The sequence below is a fragment of the Rousettus aegyptiacus genome, unplaced genomic scaffold (assembly GCF_014176215.1).
Source record: "Rousettus aegyptiacus isolate mRouAeg1 unplaced genomic scaffold, mRouAeg1.p scaffold_m13_p_6, whole genome shotgun sequence".
In the NCBI taxonomy this organism is placed as follows: Eukaryota; Metazoa; Chordata; class Mammalia; order Chiroptera; family Pteropodidae; genus Rousettus; species Rousettus aegyptiacus.
In genome coordinates this window covers 60971453-60988325 of record NW_023416309.1, presented here as the reverse complement: position 1 = coordinate 60988325, position 16873 = coordinate 60971453, and the positions used below count along the sequence as shown (strand labels likewise).

General features: G+C 33.6%; 1 protein-coding gene across 1 annotated transcript in view; it reads right to left on the bottom strand.

Moving 5' to 3' along the window:
- Window positions 1-16873, bottom strand: part of BMS1 (BMS1 ribosome biogenesis factor) — a 40564-nt gene that overhangs the window by 14053 nt on the left and 9638 nt on the right. The window contains exons 9-13 of the mRNA XM_016131452.2: window positions 16409-16548; window positions 13860-14605; window positions 13549-13650; window positions 12677-12831; window positions 8158-8239 (exon numbers count right to left, since the gene is read on the bottom strand). Coding sequence (XP_015986938.1) covers window positions 8158-8239; window positions 12677-12831; window positions 13549-13650; window positions 13860-14605; window positions 16409-16548 — 1225 coding nt within the window. The remainder of the gene's footprint in view (window positions 1-8157; window positions 8240-12676; window positions 12832-13548; window positions 13651-13859; window positions 14606-16408; window positions 16549-16873) is intronic.

Sequence of the window (16873 nt, the reverse complement as noted above, 5' to 3'; positions counted from 1 at the left end):
CAGTCCACAAAACAGACCAGGACCTGCACACAAACTAAACAAAATGACTACCTGCTAAATTTTAAAAAGTTACATAGGATTGAAAGTCTCCTAACATAATAAATAAAATGTGTAGGATACAAAAGAAAATCACCTGTCATATGCAGAACCAGGAAAACTGTAGTAATTTTGATTGTGAAAAGACAAATGACTGACACCAACACAGAAATGAATCAGATCTTGGAACTACCTGACTAATATCTTAAGTAGCTATTATAAAAATACTTCGACAAGCAACTACAAATCCCATGGCAACAACCAAAAAATTGAAAATCTCAAGAGAGAAATCGAAGAACCAAATGGATATTACAGAACTGAAAAATACAATAGTGGTGGGGGGAGCGGGGGGAACTAGCTAGATGGGCTCAATAATAAGAGTAGAGACGTGTAGTACAGAAACAGAGTAAGGCCAGTCAAGAGAATTTACGCAACCTGAACAACATTAATTTACGCAACCTAAAAACAAATGAACAGAGCCTCATGAACCTGTGGGACAGAAACTAAAGATCCAACACTTACGTACAGGAGCCTTAAAAGGAGACTGAGGTTGAAAGAAATAATGACTCAAGATTCCCAAATTTGGTGAAAGACATAAACTTACAGACTCAAGAGGCTGAGCAAATATCAAACAGAGAAAATCCAATGAAATCCGCACCAATCAATCTTTAGAAAACTAAAATCTTGAAAGCAGCCAGAAATGACAGATTAGGGACACACCAATTTAAATAACAGTATATTTCTCCTCTAAATTATAGAGGCCAGAAGGAAGGAGCAAAACGTTTTCAAGTGCTGAATGAAAAGAACTGTCTATGAATTCTATATCTGGTGAAACTATCCTTCAGAAACGAAGCGGAAAATGGAGACATACTCAGACAAAGGAAAACCACGGAAATTTGTCATCAGCATAGCTACCCTTAAAAATAGCTAACAAAATAAAGGAAATTATAAAAGGAGAAATCTGGGACCATCATAAAAAAAAAAAAAAGACCAAAAATATAGACACATAAACTATCCTTCTTCTTATCTGTTTTTAAAATCATATCTGATGATTTAAAAAAAATTATACCACTGTCTAACACTCAAGCCAATAATATTTAAAAGTGAGGAAGGTAAAGGAACCTAAACAAAAGAAAAGTTTTCACAAATTACTCAGAGGTAAAATATTGGTGTCATTATATTACAATACGTATATCATAATACCCAGAACAAACACTACAAAACCTGTACAAGCTGATACTCTCAAAAATACTATAAACAAATCAAGATAGAATAAAAGGGAAATAGAGGAAAAACAGAACTAAAACTAGAGTAAACAAAAAATAATAAAATACTAGACTTACACATTAATAAGTACCTTAAATGTAAATGGCATAAATACATCAATCAAGAGACAGATTGAGAGGATTAAAACACATAACCCTACTACATGCTATTTATAAGAACCTCACTCCAAATTTAATGACCTAAGTAGATTAAAGACAGAAAAAGATATACCATGCAAATTCACCTTTAAAAAAAAGCAGAAATACTATATAAATATCTCATCGAGTAATTTCAGAGCAAAGAAAATTATCAGGGTCAGAGAGGGGTTTAACTGAACTATAAGACTTATAATTTCATGTGCTGCCATGATATCTTTGAGCCTCACAAGGTACCAATGGCCTAGCTGTGAGTAGGCCTGCCAGACATGTTCCCACCCTATGAAAAAGGATCCCCACCATACTAGTGTTATCATTTGGGCCAGGTGCACTCACCCAGTCCTCAACCTAACAAGTTTCACTTCACCTCTCTGCCAGACTATGATTTTATTCAAAAAAGCTAATCACATTTTCCCAATGGAACCAATAGTCATCTCATGCTCTTTTAACTAAAAAGCCTGCTTCCCAAATACAATCCTTGCATAACATGCGGTGTCATCTTCCCTCAGGCTGTGAGTGTATATAACTAATAAACTACTGTTGATATCATCTGTCTAGTGTCAGGTATTGGCTGTTCAGCCATACCCATAACCATAGTGCTGGAGTCTCTCCCTCACCAATGGGGTAAACAGAAGGTGACTATAATTTACAATTTCAAAAGATCAATCCACCAAGAAGACATTAACAATCCTAAATGCGTATATACCAAACAAAGCCTAGAACATATGAAGCAAAAATTGATAGAGCTGAAAGAATAGATAAATCTATAATTATATTTGGCAACTTCAACATCTTCCTCTCATCAACCGATGAAAACTAGATAGGAAATCAGCAAAGATACTAAAGACTCGAATAACACAGCCAATTCATCAGAACTTGACACATATAGAACACTCTACCCAACAACAGCAAAAAAAACAATTTCTAAAGTACCCCCAGCACATCTATGAAGATTGGGTACATTCTGGGTAATAAAGCAAATTGCAACAAATCTAAACAGTTTAAAATCATAAGCATATGTTCTTAGTACATAATGTAATTAAACTGGAAATCAATAACGAAGACAACAGAAAAATTTCTAAACATTCGGTAATTAAACAACGCATTCTAAATAATGTGTAAGTCAAACAGAAGTCTCAGGAATATAAAAATGCATAGAACTAAATGAAAATGAAAATACGACTAATATGAAAATTTTGTGGGGTACAGCTAAATAGTGCTGACAGGGCAATTTACAGCACTAAATGCTTACATCTCAAACTAATAATCTAAGAAAATTTAAAAGTGCAAAATAATCTAAGACAAGCAAAGAATAGAAACAATAAAGAGCAGAAGTCAATGAAATTGAAAACTGGAAAACAGAAAAATCAACAAAACAAAAAATGTTTATTTGAAAAAATCAACAAAATTAATAAACCTTACTGACAAAGATAAAAAGAGAGAAGGCGCAAATCACAAATATCAAGATTGAAACCAGGTATTATCAAAATAGATTTTGCAGCCATTAAAAGGATATTAAGGGAATACTATGAACATTATACTTAGAATATCAAAGCTGGCCTCTTGGAGAAGGCATTTAATGGAACTTTTACTTCTCCAATAGGCCTTGAAATTCTGTGAAAACCACAAGCTACCAAAATTCAGGCAAGAAGGAATAGACAACATAGAGTCTTATAATCAATAAAGAAATAAAATTTGTAATTATAAGCTCCCCAGAAAATCTCCAGGACCTGATAGTTTCACTCGAGAATTATACAAAACTTTTAAGAATTCATCCCAATTCTATACAATTTCTTCTAGAAAACAGAAAAATTTGGAACACTTTCCAACTCATTTTATGAGACCAGTATTACACTGACACTAAAAACAGATAAAGACAATACAAACAACAAAAAAAAACTAACAATACTACAGACCAGTATTTCTCATGAACTTAAATGTAAAATTCTTAAACAAAATACTATCAAATGAAATTCGACAGCATATAAAAAGAATTATATGCCATGACCAAGTGGGATTTATTCCCAATATGCAAAGCAGTTCAACATTCAACAATCAATGTAATCCACTATATCGAAGTGTAAAGAATAAAATTCATATGATCCTATCAATTCACACTGAAAGGCATTTGACAAAATTCAATACTCACTCATGATTAAAACAAAAAACCAAAATACCTCTTCCTTAGTATAGTAGCAATAAAGAGGAACAGAGCACAGAAGGAGCATCCACAGAAAAACCAAACTAACATCATACAGTGAAAAACATTGGGAATAAGGCAGGATTTCCACCCTTAGTGCTAGTTCTAACCATTACGATAAGGAAAAATAAAAATGAAAAGTATACAGAAATCAAAGACAGGTTGAAAAGGATGAAATAATACTGTCCCTATTGGCAGATAACATGATTGCCTATGTAGAAAATCCCAAGCTATCTACAAAACAAAAACAAAAAAACAAAAACAAAAAAAAACTTCTTTGAATGAGTTCAGAATAAGAGACAAACAAAAATCAATAAAAATGAAATAAAATCAATCAAAATGAAATAAGCATAAACTTATCAAAATATATGCCCCATTAGTATGCTGAAAAATCAGACTTAAATAAATGGACAGACATACCATGTTCCTGGATCAGAATACTCAAAATAGTAAAGATTCTCCCAAAATTGATCTATAGTTTTAATGTGACTCCTATCAGAATTCAAGTAGATTTTTTGCAGACAAAGACAAGTTTATTTTAAAATTCATATGCAAAATTACAGGGCCTAGGATAAACTAATCTTAAAAAAGAAGAGTAAAGTGAGAGAAATCACTCTAACCAATATTGTTTACTGCATAACAACAATAACTGAGATAGTTGGTATTTGTGGAGGGACTGACATATAAATGAATGAAACAAGAACCCAGAAACAGACCCACACAAAGATGCTCAACTAATCTTTGACAAAGATGCAAAAGTAATTAATGGAACAAAAAGTGCTGGAGGAATTATACATCCACAGGCAAAAGTATAAACCTTGACCTAAACCTCCCATTTTATCAAAAAAAAGGAAAATTAAGTTGATTACAGACATAAACAAAAAAAAGCTCTAAAACTTTTAGAAAATAACATAGGAGAAAATCTTTAGGATCTAGAATAAAAAATAGTTCTCAGACATGACATCAACTACACGATCCCTAAAACAAAGTGATAAATTGGGCTTCATTAAAATTAAAAACTTTTGCTCTGTGAAAGGCTCTATTAAGAAAAAGAAAATACAAACTATAGGAGAAAATATATGCAAACCACATATCCAACAATGGAATAAAATATAAAAGAACTCTCAATATTCAACAGTTAAAAAAATAAAAACCTATTTGATTAGATAAAGGGCAAAAGATATCCACAGACATTTTATCAAAGAATATATATAGGTGGCAAATAAGCACATGTAAAAATGCTCAACATCATTAGCCACCACGGAAATACGAGTCCATAGCTTCTTGATCCATGTGTGCTTATGCTGTCTGTTATCAGTTCAACATCCAAACCAAAATTTGGGTGGGAGGTCTATTAGTATAATAACATCACATCAACAAATCTAATAAGGAAAAAAACACAGTAACTCAAGACAACAAAAATGCATTAAAACTTAAGCAAAAATATAAAATTGCTAGAAACAAGAAATACGTGGTAATGCAAAAAAACTTTAGAGATAGAAAAGATTTAAATAGGGGTAGAATGTGTTCCTGGACAAAACTGAATGCCATACAAAAGTTTCAATTATTCTCAAATTAATTTTTCAGTTTAATGTAAAACTATTAAAAAATAACATACTTCGTTATTTACCAAAATAGTTTTCAAAGTTAATTTACTGACCTATGAATTGTCAAAACTAAAAACAACTGATAATATCCAGTTTTGGTCAAGATATAGAGAAAACTGCTCTCTTATATACTGTACTAAGTAGGAATATGAAAGTCAGGAGGATATTAATCTAGGGCAACTTAAGTTTAGAATTAAAATGTATATACTCTTTGACAAAGTAATTCCATTTCTAAATATATGCTGTACAGAAATGTTCCCACAAATTGTTAAGGATGTTCACTGTGATTTTATTTCTAAAATAAAAAACTGAAAAAAAAAATTGGATAGTAGTGTTAAAAACTTGAAGGCACATCAACACAACATACAGCCATTAAAAAGAATGAGGTTACAGTCAAGATAGTGGAGTAGGTAAATGCTGTGCTTACCTCCTCACAACTATATAAAGATTATAACTAGACTATGTTTTATGTTTATAACTAGCCATCATTGGGAGTCACCTGAAGTTTAGCTGAACAGAAGTCTTACAACTGGGAAACAGAGAAGAGGCCACTTGGAGAGTGGTAGGTGGGGCAGAGATGTGAAACGAGACGGTCCCATACCCACATGCAGCAGTTGAGAACTGGAAGTAGTATCTCAACTGCGGAGATCCTCCCAGAAGAGTGAGGGGTCCTGGCCCCACACTAGCTCCCCAGCCCAGGGTTCTAGTGCAGGGGAAGAGAATTCCTCACAACTACTGGCTGTGAAAACCAGTGGAGATTGTGCAGAGTGAGACAAAGGGCGGAGGGAGTCACAGATTTTCTAGTTAAGGGGCCTGTGCCTGCACTTGCTCATTGATGGATTCACTTGCTCTGAGTTCCAGCTCTGGGGCAGCAGCCAGAGGCGTGCCAGGAACATACAGGAGGTCCTAAGTTCTCTAACTCCAGGGTGAGAATTGGAGGGGCAGCCTTCTCTCAGACAGAAGTGCTGGCAGTATCCATTATTCCTCAATCATCCAATAGCACAGAAAAGATGACCTTATAACTGACCGTCGATATACATATATGTGCATGCACACACGATAGGAATGCATCATAAACCAAAATTATCCAACTGACAGTGATAAAAAAAAATGATGATCTGCAAATAAAGTTGTTTCTTATAGAAGTTCCAGATGGGATCAAGATAAATGTACAAAATCAAAGTATAAAAATGATTCTAGGGCTAGTCATACAAAATTTAAGTGCTCAGTGACTGTATTGTGAGAGTTCATTCAAGGGCCTGGAATTAGCCTGAGCTCTTTTGCTAATAAAACTCCCTCCAGGCAAGCACCCTTGGTCAACACATTGCTTTAGAACCATGGGTTCTAGGAGTTTGGGGGCTGTTTGCTCTAGGAGCTTGTCATCACTGTTTACTGATAATGGAATTGAGGAGGTGAGACCCTGAGAGGGCTCTGCAGTAGCAGGAGCATGCCTCTAAGAGAAGCAACATGTGAAAACCCAGGCAAGACTGTTTGGCTCACTGATTCCCTGATGTTCAATAAAAATGCTAGTAGTCCTTACAGAAGGAGAAAGGCTAGAGTTGCACCTGGCCTCTGCAGACCCTGGGCTGTGTGGTAGCCTGTACTGATGCTGCTATATCACTTCCTTTTTCATAATAAACTGTAGATTTGAAAGTGTTGCTGTTTGAATTACATGGATTTTTTAGTAATGGAAGCCTGTAAAAATGCCTCAGTTCTTATAGTAACGCGAAAGAAATGTCTATGGAAAAATTAAAAGTAATGAAATTTCACCAAAAAGATTGATAGATCTAACTACACAATATTTTAAAATGTATGATTTATGTAATACTAAAAACTTTAAATGATAAAAAGCAGAAAAATATATGAAACAAAGGATATCTTTTAGAGAGTAATTCTAGAAATCATTAAAACACATATTAACATACCATTAGAAAAATGGGCAAAGGACACAAAGAATTTACCAAAGAAATGTCAGTTAACATATCTTATTCTCGCTTACACATAAGCAAAAATTTAAAAAAGCCAGTTACAAATATAAGAAACTATTTTCATCTATCAAACTGGAAAAAAAAAAAACCATTTTTATGGGTAGTACCCAATATTGAAAGATAGTAACAAATTAATAAGCACTAAGATACACTGCTCACAGAATTAGAATGACTTTCTGAAAAATCTCTTGGTAACTGTGATCCATAAAAATGACTCAACAGTTCTTTTATGAATCTACCTTATAAAAATAAAAAATGTGGTCCAAGAGTTACTTCAAGGTGTTCCAAAGCAGTGTTATTAATAATATGGACAAAGTAAATTGCTTGCCTGTCAAATAACAAAACTATGAATTGAATTATAATGCTTGAATCATAAACAGAAAATCTTTAAAAAAATTTACTAACACAATTTATTGAAAATAGTATAAATCAAAGTTAATATATATGTGCATATATAATATATGAACGTATATAAAATTTTTAAACGACCATAAATTTAACAAAAGCTTTTTTTTTACATATGGTGGGAGTTATAGTATAATATTAACTTTTTATTCTAAATGTTTTACAATGCACACTATCTTTATCATTAGAAAGGAAAATATAAGTGATATTTGAGTACATTTTTCACATCAAAATATCTATTTTTAACAAATACATGATAGAATTTATGGAAAGCTTCCCACTTTTCTTCAAGGCCCATATCTAATAAGTCAGTTAACTAAGGGGGGAGAGGGGGCAAAATAAGATCATCATGAAAGAAAGAACCAGAACATTACCCACGACTCCTGTCAGAGTAATCCAAGGTATTTCATGCTTGACTATTATTTTTGACTACTAAATATATAAAGAAAATAAAGTATAGAAAAGGCAGTCTTCTCTGAAAAATATAGCATGTTACTTACCATCTTCTGCTAAGATCTTGGCTGCATCTTTATCCTCTTCCCACTTCCCAGTCACAAAGCAATCTCTGATACTGTTCATAACCTTACACAGAAAGGTTAGCATTTAATTGACAGTGAGAAAGTCTTATTAGTTCACTGACCTCATAAGTAAACAAATATTTACTAATTCAACTGATTTTCAAAGTTTATTCGTGTTAAGGCAATGCAGTTTAGACAGCAGCATTTTTAAGAAAGTTAATCTTACTATTTTGATACTCTAGACATACCATGGCTGTTTGAAAACTTAATTCCTATGACCAACAACAATATTCAAAGACAAAATACTTTGTAGAGCATAGTAGTACCAAGAATACTGATGAGTTCTCAGTCTCGGATCTGCTAGATAATCTAGAATATAGTGGATACTGTTTGGACCTCTCAAATACGTATTAAAACCTTGTTCGCAACTCTCCACTTCAGAGTCTGTTTCCTGAGAAACCTAAAACAGCACTTGTCATTCACTGCCAAGGCCTTAAAAACAAACTTACAGAAATCTTATATAGGTCTTAGCTTTCACCTGAATCATATTTTGGTTATGAATTGTATTTTTCACACACAACCTCACTCTCAAAGAGTAGCCTTGAGGCTAGTATGATTACAATGGATGCAAAAGCAAATTTGTTCATTTACTCATTCCTTTATGCCTATAATTACTCACTAAATATTTACTGGACATCTACTCTATGCCAAGAAGCTCTGTAAGCAAACTGTTCCCAAAAGATCCTTATTTCATGAAGCTTAACAATCCACGTAGGGGAATCGAAAAACAACCAACCAATCAAACAACCAAAATAGAATCTCCATGATAAGAGCACTCAACAAACTAAGAATAGAAGGAAAACATGATAAAGAGCATCCATTAAAAAACCCACAGCTGGCATCATATTTAATGATGAAAGACTGAGAGCTTTTTCCCTAAGGTCAGAAATAGAAGAATGCCTATTCCCACTTCTATTCAATATTGTACTAGATGTTCTAGCCAGGGCTATTAAGAAAGAAATTGAAATAAAAAGCACCCAGTTTAGAAAGGAAAACTATCTCTATTCACAGGTGATATGGCTTGGTATACAGAAAATCCCAAGAAATCCAATGAAAAACTACCAGAACTAATAAATGAGTTCGGCAAGGTTGTAAGATACTAATTACATACGACAATAAATTTTATTTCTATACACTAGCAATGAACAATCCAAACATGGTATTATAACAGCATCAGAAAGAAAATGCTAGGAATAAATTCAACAAAAATTCAAAGCTTATATTCTTGATAACTACAAAACATTCTTGAAAGAAATTAAAGATCTAAACAAATGGAAAGGTATTCCATGTTAATGGATTAGAAGATTTAATATTGTTAAGATAATAATACTATCCAAAGAGATCTACAAGATTCACTGCAATCCCTATCAGAATCCCAGTTGGCTTCTTTGTAGAAATGGTAAAGCTGCTCCTAAAATATAGAAAGTACAAGAGATTCAAAATAGACAAAACAACCTTGAAAAAGAACAAAGTTGGAGTCACACTTCCTAATTTCAAAACTTAATATAAAGCAATGGTAACCAAACAGTATAGATGAATGGAATATAATTAAGAGTCCATAAATAAACTCATCTATCTATGGTCAAGTGAATTTTTTGCCCAGAGTTCTAAGACAAGGCAACGGGGAAAGAAGAGTCTTTTCAACAGTGATAACTGCATCTTCACAAGCAAAAGGATGCAACTCACACCAAATACAAAAATTAACTCGAAATGGACCAACGACCTAAACGTAAGGACTAACTTATAAAACTCTTAAACAAAAACAGAGGAGTAAATTATGATCTTGGATTTGGCAATGGTTTCTTGGATATGATACCAAACACACAAACAACAAAAATATAGACAGGCAATTCCTTAAAATTTAAAACTTTGTGCTTCAGAGGGCACAGAAAAGACAACCTACAGAATGAGAGAAAATGTTTGTAAATCATGTTATCTGACAAGGGACTTCTATCCTGAATATATAAACTACTCTTACAACTCAATAATAAAAAGACAAATAACGCAATTTTTTAAATGGGCAAATGGAATGAATACACATTTCTTCAAATAATACATATGAATGCCCCATGAGCACACGAAAAGATACCGGACCATCAGCAATCGGGGAAAGGCAAATCCAAACCATGAGAAACCACTTCACACCTCTCAAATGGCTATTAAGAAAAAAAAAAACCAAACAGATAATAAACAATGAGTGTCGGTGAGGATGTGAAAAAATCAAAAGCCACATACACTAATGATAAGAATATAAAATGGAATTGCCACTTTTGAAAAGAGAAATGGAAAAACATATGAGGAAAAAATTTTAATTGTTTTCAGTAATATTAATAGTAAAGTGTAATGTTATACTGATACTGTTTTATGTTATTTATCAGATAAAGCAAATGAGTAATTATACAATTTTCTAATTTCATCACCTTCAGATTCAAACAGGGAATAATTCTCCAATGGAAAAACAGAGTTACAAATATAAGATAAAAGAGGTTAAGTAAAAACCCTGTAGTTCTGAATCTGAACTGGAAATATCTGTATGAATTCTAACTCTGGTTACTTGAAAAGACCTAGAAACAATAATCAACCCACAGCAATGAGTATTACTATGCTCAGATTGAGATGCTGAAATGTCATTTAGTACTAAAAAAGAAATCAGGACTTATGGCTGCTCCCAAGTCTGGCATCAGAGATGTAACAAGATGATGCTGGAATACCTTATCATATCAGATAGTAACGAAGCAATCAAAGACTACTAGGATCATGTCAAAAGAACACAAGAACCAATGTGAAGAGACTTCCACTAGTCAAAGATGGAAAAAATCCAAGCGTCAATAAGGATAACAAGTGCAGTGGAAGAAAACAACTACGTTTAAATGAGCTCAAAATGATTTAAAAAAAAAAAAAAAAAAAAAAAGAGTTGCCTTTGGATAATCATTCTGAAAACTGATAAAAAGAATCAAGCATTTATCCTACTTATGTGGAACTGGGTAACCAAATAGTAGATGAGGGGGAGTTTCTCTTTATAGAAGTATTCCAACTAATATATATTATAGAGAAATTTGAATAGACTATCGTTGTTTTACATCCTTATAAGTTAATAGATCTAGGCACTGAGGATTAACAACTCTTAACACCACAAGATGATTTTCTGTGCCTCCTAATGAAAAACACCACCACCTAAGAAGCAGTCCTAAATCTAATCAAACTTCTAGATGTACGTTCACAGGGTGGCTACAACCATGTGGTTATTTAAATTCTAATTAATTAAGATTAAATAAAACTTAAGTAAAATTAAAAACTTAGTTCTGAGCCACAAGGATCCACCTTGGACACTTCATATGTAGATTATTTCCATCATCAGAGTTCCACTGATATTATTCTGTAGCAATTTATAGGAAATAGAGGACAGAGGAGCCTGATGAGCTGCACAAAGGGATGCAATGGAATCCACAAAGTCCAGAATATGAGAAACTCTACACACCAAATACTTTGTTTCTTAAACAAATTAAATATAAGGGAGTAAAAAAAATAAAAGATAGATGGAGAGGATTATGTATTTGAAGATTTAAAAGGCACAGTGGAAAACAAATCTTCAAATGCATGGTAAAAGTAAACTATGGTATTTACTGATGCAAAGTTGGAGGGTGAATTATGAGGAAGAAAATCATAATATTAAGAGTCATGGTTCCTTCTTCGGGGAGGGAGATGAGGTTATAGGGGTACCTAGTAATCCATTAAGTTAAACAATTGTTTTATGTGGTTTTCTAAAATCTCTATTAAATCTTACCATAAAAAAATATTTACATAAAATCTCATAAAGTGCGTTAAGTGCTACTCAATGAATTAAAATAGGTAATATGATAGTGATTAGACTTCTCTAAGGAGTGACATTTGAGCTAAACTGAATGATCAAAAGAAGCCAGCTTTGGGAAGGTCAGAAGAACATTCCAGAAGAGAAACTAGACGGGCAAGAGGTCTAAGATGGGATTAAGCCTGACAAGTTTGAGAACTGAATGAACTCCAGTGTGACTAGAGAGTGGTGAGCAGGGAAGGAAATTTACCAGTGTCACAGATTTGTTTGTTTACAAATAGTATAAATTCTATATGTTAACTCAGGTACACTACATTTATCCTAGTTATAAAACAATTTTTTAAATGCATAAAACAAATGTAATGCTTTAAAGAGTAACGACATTACTATTCGGTCTAAAAGTTGAACGTTCTCCTTTCTTCATAGCACATGCACATGGTCCTACTAAACTCAGAACATATTATTGCTAAGGATGCATGAAATATTCACTCCAATATCTGGGAAAATATCATATTATCTTATAAAAATAAGACACTAATAACAGATAGGCAATACTGAAATCACACAAACTTCTTTTAGAACGATTCTTTAATTCTCTCATAAATCAAACATAGTATTGATATTCAGCCTTACCTCCTCTAAATCCCAATCATGGGGCATCTCCACATGAAATATGGAGCAGTCCAAAGAGTCAACCCTGTGCTTATACTCTCTGGCAGGCTGGTTGACATGAAACAATCCTCCAAGCTCTTCCCTCGTATCACCATCTTCTTCATTATCCTCTGTCACTAAAAAGACCACCATCATGGAAAAGTGAGAACAAATCTATATCCTAAAGGACTTAGGACTGAGGGTCCCTGTTTGTGGTAGGTATGGTGGTGCCCCTGAGAAAAGCCAGAGAACATGTCTGCAGGACTTCTGTTCTCCTGCAAAGCACCAGCAAAGAGTGCACTGAGGGGAGAGAATATTGGAGGCTGGGGTAGAGAAGGGACATTTATAATGGCAGAGCTTTCAATGATCATAAAGAGTTTGTCTAGAAGAATGTTGAGACCCTAATCGCTAAGCGTATTCAGGCAAAACCTGAACAAAAATTAGTACACACCAATTTCTGATTTGATACTCCTAACTCACACATACTCCTTTGGTTTGTTCTAATCATGTAGTAACTGGGAACTACGATATAAAGTTTGCCACTTTATATTTTTCTGGCACTAAATTCCACAAAAAAATTCTCATGAAGAACTTTATATCGGGGGTATAACACAACAGAGGATATTCTCATCAAGTTTTATGGCAAACCACATATACCTATTTCATACAACCAATTTATGGTCCTTGTGAGCTAATAATTAAAAACAACTGTTAAATATGAAACATGACAGCCAGAAATACCTTATGGATATCTCAAGTACTATTCTAATCCTTCAATCAATTTCCTCATCCCTTTTTCAGAAAAAAGTCTAAGAAACTAAAATGCTTCTAGGTCTGAACCAGAACTCTTTTACCTGTCCCATAAATAAACTTTTGAAGATTCGGAGTTGCTTGTTGCTGCCTCAGAAAGGCCTCTGCTGCCTTCCTGGAAAGGTCTTCCTTCCACTTAAGGGCACCTGAAATGACCAAGGCCAACATTAGTTAAGTCTGTTTTTCTGTCATCTCTGCTTCAGGCTCACTGCTCATTCATCCTGAAATCCTTTTATGAGGTACAATATTTGAATAGTTAATAAAATATCCAACCCGGCAGACTCCCAAATGTAGACATTCTATTTGTAGAATATTTTCAGTGCCAAGTATATAATGGCAGTTTATTTTAACATACCTAAAGTTGATGTTGAATAATTATTTTCTTCCTTGTAATCTTCCTCTTTGAGTAAGTCTTCTATGTCACTGGTCACATCAATTAAGTTTTCTGACCCAAGTTTCTGACCACTGACCATTTGAGAAGGCTCTGGAAATTTTTTCCTAGTAACTTCTTCATTTTCTGAATACTCTTCTTCTGTATTAAGAGTGCTTTCTTCAGATTCATCTTCAGATGCAAATGCCTCTTCAGCTGTACAATGACCTGAATCTGACATAGGGAGGGTTGCTTTTTTCATTGTCTTCTCCAGATGTAAATTGTCACCCAAACCATTACTGTGTAGAAGACCTGGTTTACTGTCTTCTATAGCCTTAGATACTAAAACATTCCTCTCTCCTACAGTGGAATCTTCTTCACTGCTTTCATCAGCTTCCTCTGCTTCTTCTTCATCCTCTGAGCTTCTCTCAAGGTCATCGTCACTGTCAGCAAATGCTGGCAAATCTACCTCAACATCTTCTTCCATCTCCTCAAGTTTCTGCCATTTCGTACCTTTACCAGTCATATATACTTTATCAGTAATTTCAGCATTTTCTTCCTCTTCTGTTTCATTATCACTAGAGCTATTTTCCGACCTGTCACCTTCAAACCTTTCATCATCATCTTCAATATCACTATCTCCAGACTCATCCTCATCCACAAAAATGGCTTTCCGACGTACTCGACCAGTTTTCAAATCCACATACTTTTCCTCTTTTGGCATCCACAGCCTATATTACCAAGTAAATGCAAAATAATTCAATTTGTATAACAATCCACTAATCCAAGAATAGTAAGTCAATAAATATGGAAAAAAAAACAGAAAATAATGTTGAGGAATAGTTTTAAATGACATAGCATAGAAAGGAATAATTTGATAAATACTGGAATAGTTAAAAAGCAAACTCATACTGTTTCCTAACAACACTCTTCAAAAGAACTTACAGAGAGAATAGATAGCCTTAAACAAACAAACAAACAAACAAACAAACAAACAAACCCCTAATTTTAGGGGAAAAAATGGTCAAAATGGAAGCAAGTGTTTAATAAATCTTTTAGAAGACTGATCATTTCCAAGCTTGAAACGGATGATCCTTGGAGAAATGGCTTACTCCAGGTCAAAGCCAGAGAAGTAGAAAGCAAGCCTGGACCTGCTTAAAGACCAATAGGCCAAAAAGACACAGAAAACAGACCGAAAGGACAATATAAGCATCAGAAAGAATAATGATAGTAATGCGCTAATAACAACCAGAACAAAAAAATTTTCACTAGTCAACAATGATATTAAAATAAAGAGGTGGAAGTGAAAGCTCCTTGTTAAGGAATGGCAGTTAACAAATACAGAAGGAATAACAGGTTAAGAATATTGCCATTTTGAAATCACAAGTGCAATACTTGATAAAGAATCATCATCAAGATGCTAAAACCACAGGATGAAATAAAAAAAATTATGAAGCTATTTAATGTAACAGTTCATATAAAATTGTGAAAAAAACAATCAGAGAAATACCAAAAATCACACAAAATGATAAAGGACAGATTAGAATAAATCAATACTAACAAAATGATGAATATATACTGTATAGAAAAAGGAAGTGCTCACAATATAGATAGTGAAGTTTTACATTATGATTGTAAACATGTTAGAAAGAGTATCCATGTAGACAGAATGATTAGAGGAATATCTCAAAATGAAAATGGCTAATAACACTGATCGTAATACCAGGGATTTTTATGGAATACTTGTTATCTACATCGTGCTAAATAGTTTATGTACACTACTGTATTTAATCACCACAAAAAAACTCTTGACATATTAGGGAACTGAGGCTTAGAGAGATGATTCCCCCAAACTGTTAGATCCATTGCAGTCAATTACTGTGCTATATATATCATCTGCTAGCTAGAGGGCAGTAGATGGTATTTTTCTTCATTAGTATATATTTATAATAAGTTATAAACTAGATAATCTCAATTATTTTCAGACTCATTTTGATTGGCAGTTATAAATCACTAACTAAACCAAAACACTCACTATATACAAGGTATATATATATACAAAGTCCAACCCAGACTGAAAAGAATCACATAAGCTAGACATTAGCAGAAATTGACCCACAGGAGATACTACAATACAACTAAAGTAAAACTTTTAGAGACAAGATGTATGGCTTCTGGCCAGCCACCTTAACAAGCTCGCTGACTCTGGTTGTTGCACTATTTTGACCACTGAAAGAAAGACAAATGGCCTCAGGTTTCCTAAGAAATAAAAAGCAACATATAGAAAAGATTTTGTAATAGTTGAGGAATATTCTGGGTCTGTTAAAAACTAAATTTTATATATTAACAAAATATTTCCATTTAATGTCACCTAAATGAAGAGTCCTCAGAAACAGATGCACATACAAAGCAAAGCAGAACAAAATAACCTAGAACGAATCCCACATCAAAATGTGTAATGATGGCAGTTATGGGTAATATAGTCTTTTGCAATATATTTTTTTTAATTAAAAAGAGAAAAATGGCAAACTTACCCTTGATTATCTATATCCTCTGACCCCAGTGGTTTGGAATCCGAAAAAAGGGCCACTTTACTTGAAGCCATCTTGGCATCAATAGTGGAATGGGTGGAAATGAGACTCTGAACCAGTTCATGAGTGGGCCTAGCTTCGTCCTATTAAGGCCACCAAGAAAGGGAAAGTGAAGAATGCACAATGATTCTGAAGACATACTTTTCAATTACTGTCTCAAAATTACCTTTACACATAGTTACTGAGAACCCTGCTTACTGCTGCAAAAAAATTTTATTATAACAAAGCCTAAAATTGAGCTCTGTCTTCATTAAACTTTTCCAAGTTCATGGAGTATACACCTGACAACTCAAATACTTAGCTAGAACACAATGCACTATACATAACATTAACTGAATTGTAAACTTAAAACATACATCATTTTATTAACCAGTTACCCTAATAAATTTAATTTAAAAAAACAGCTAG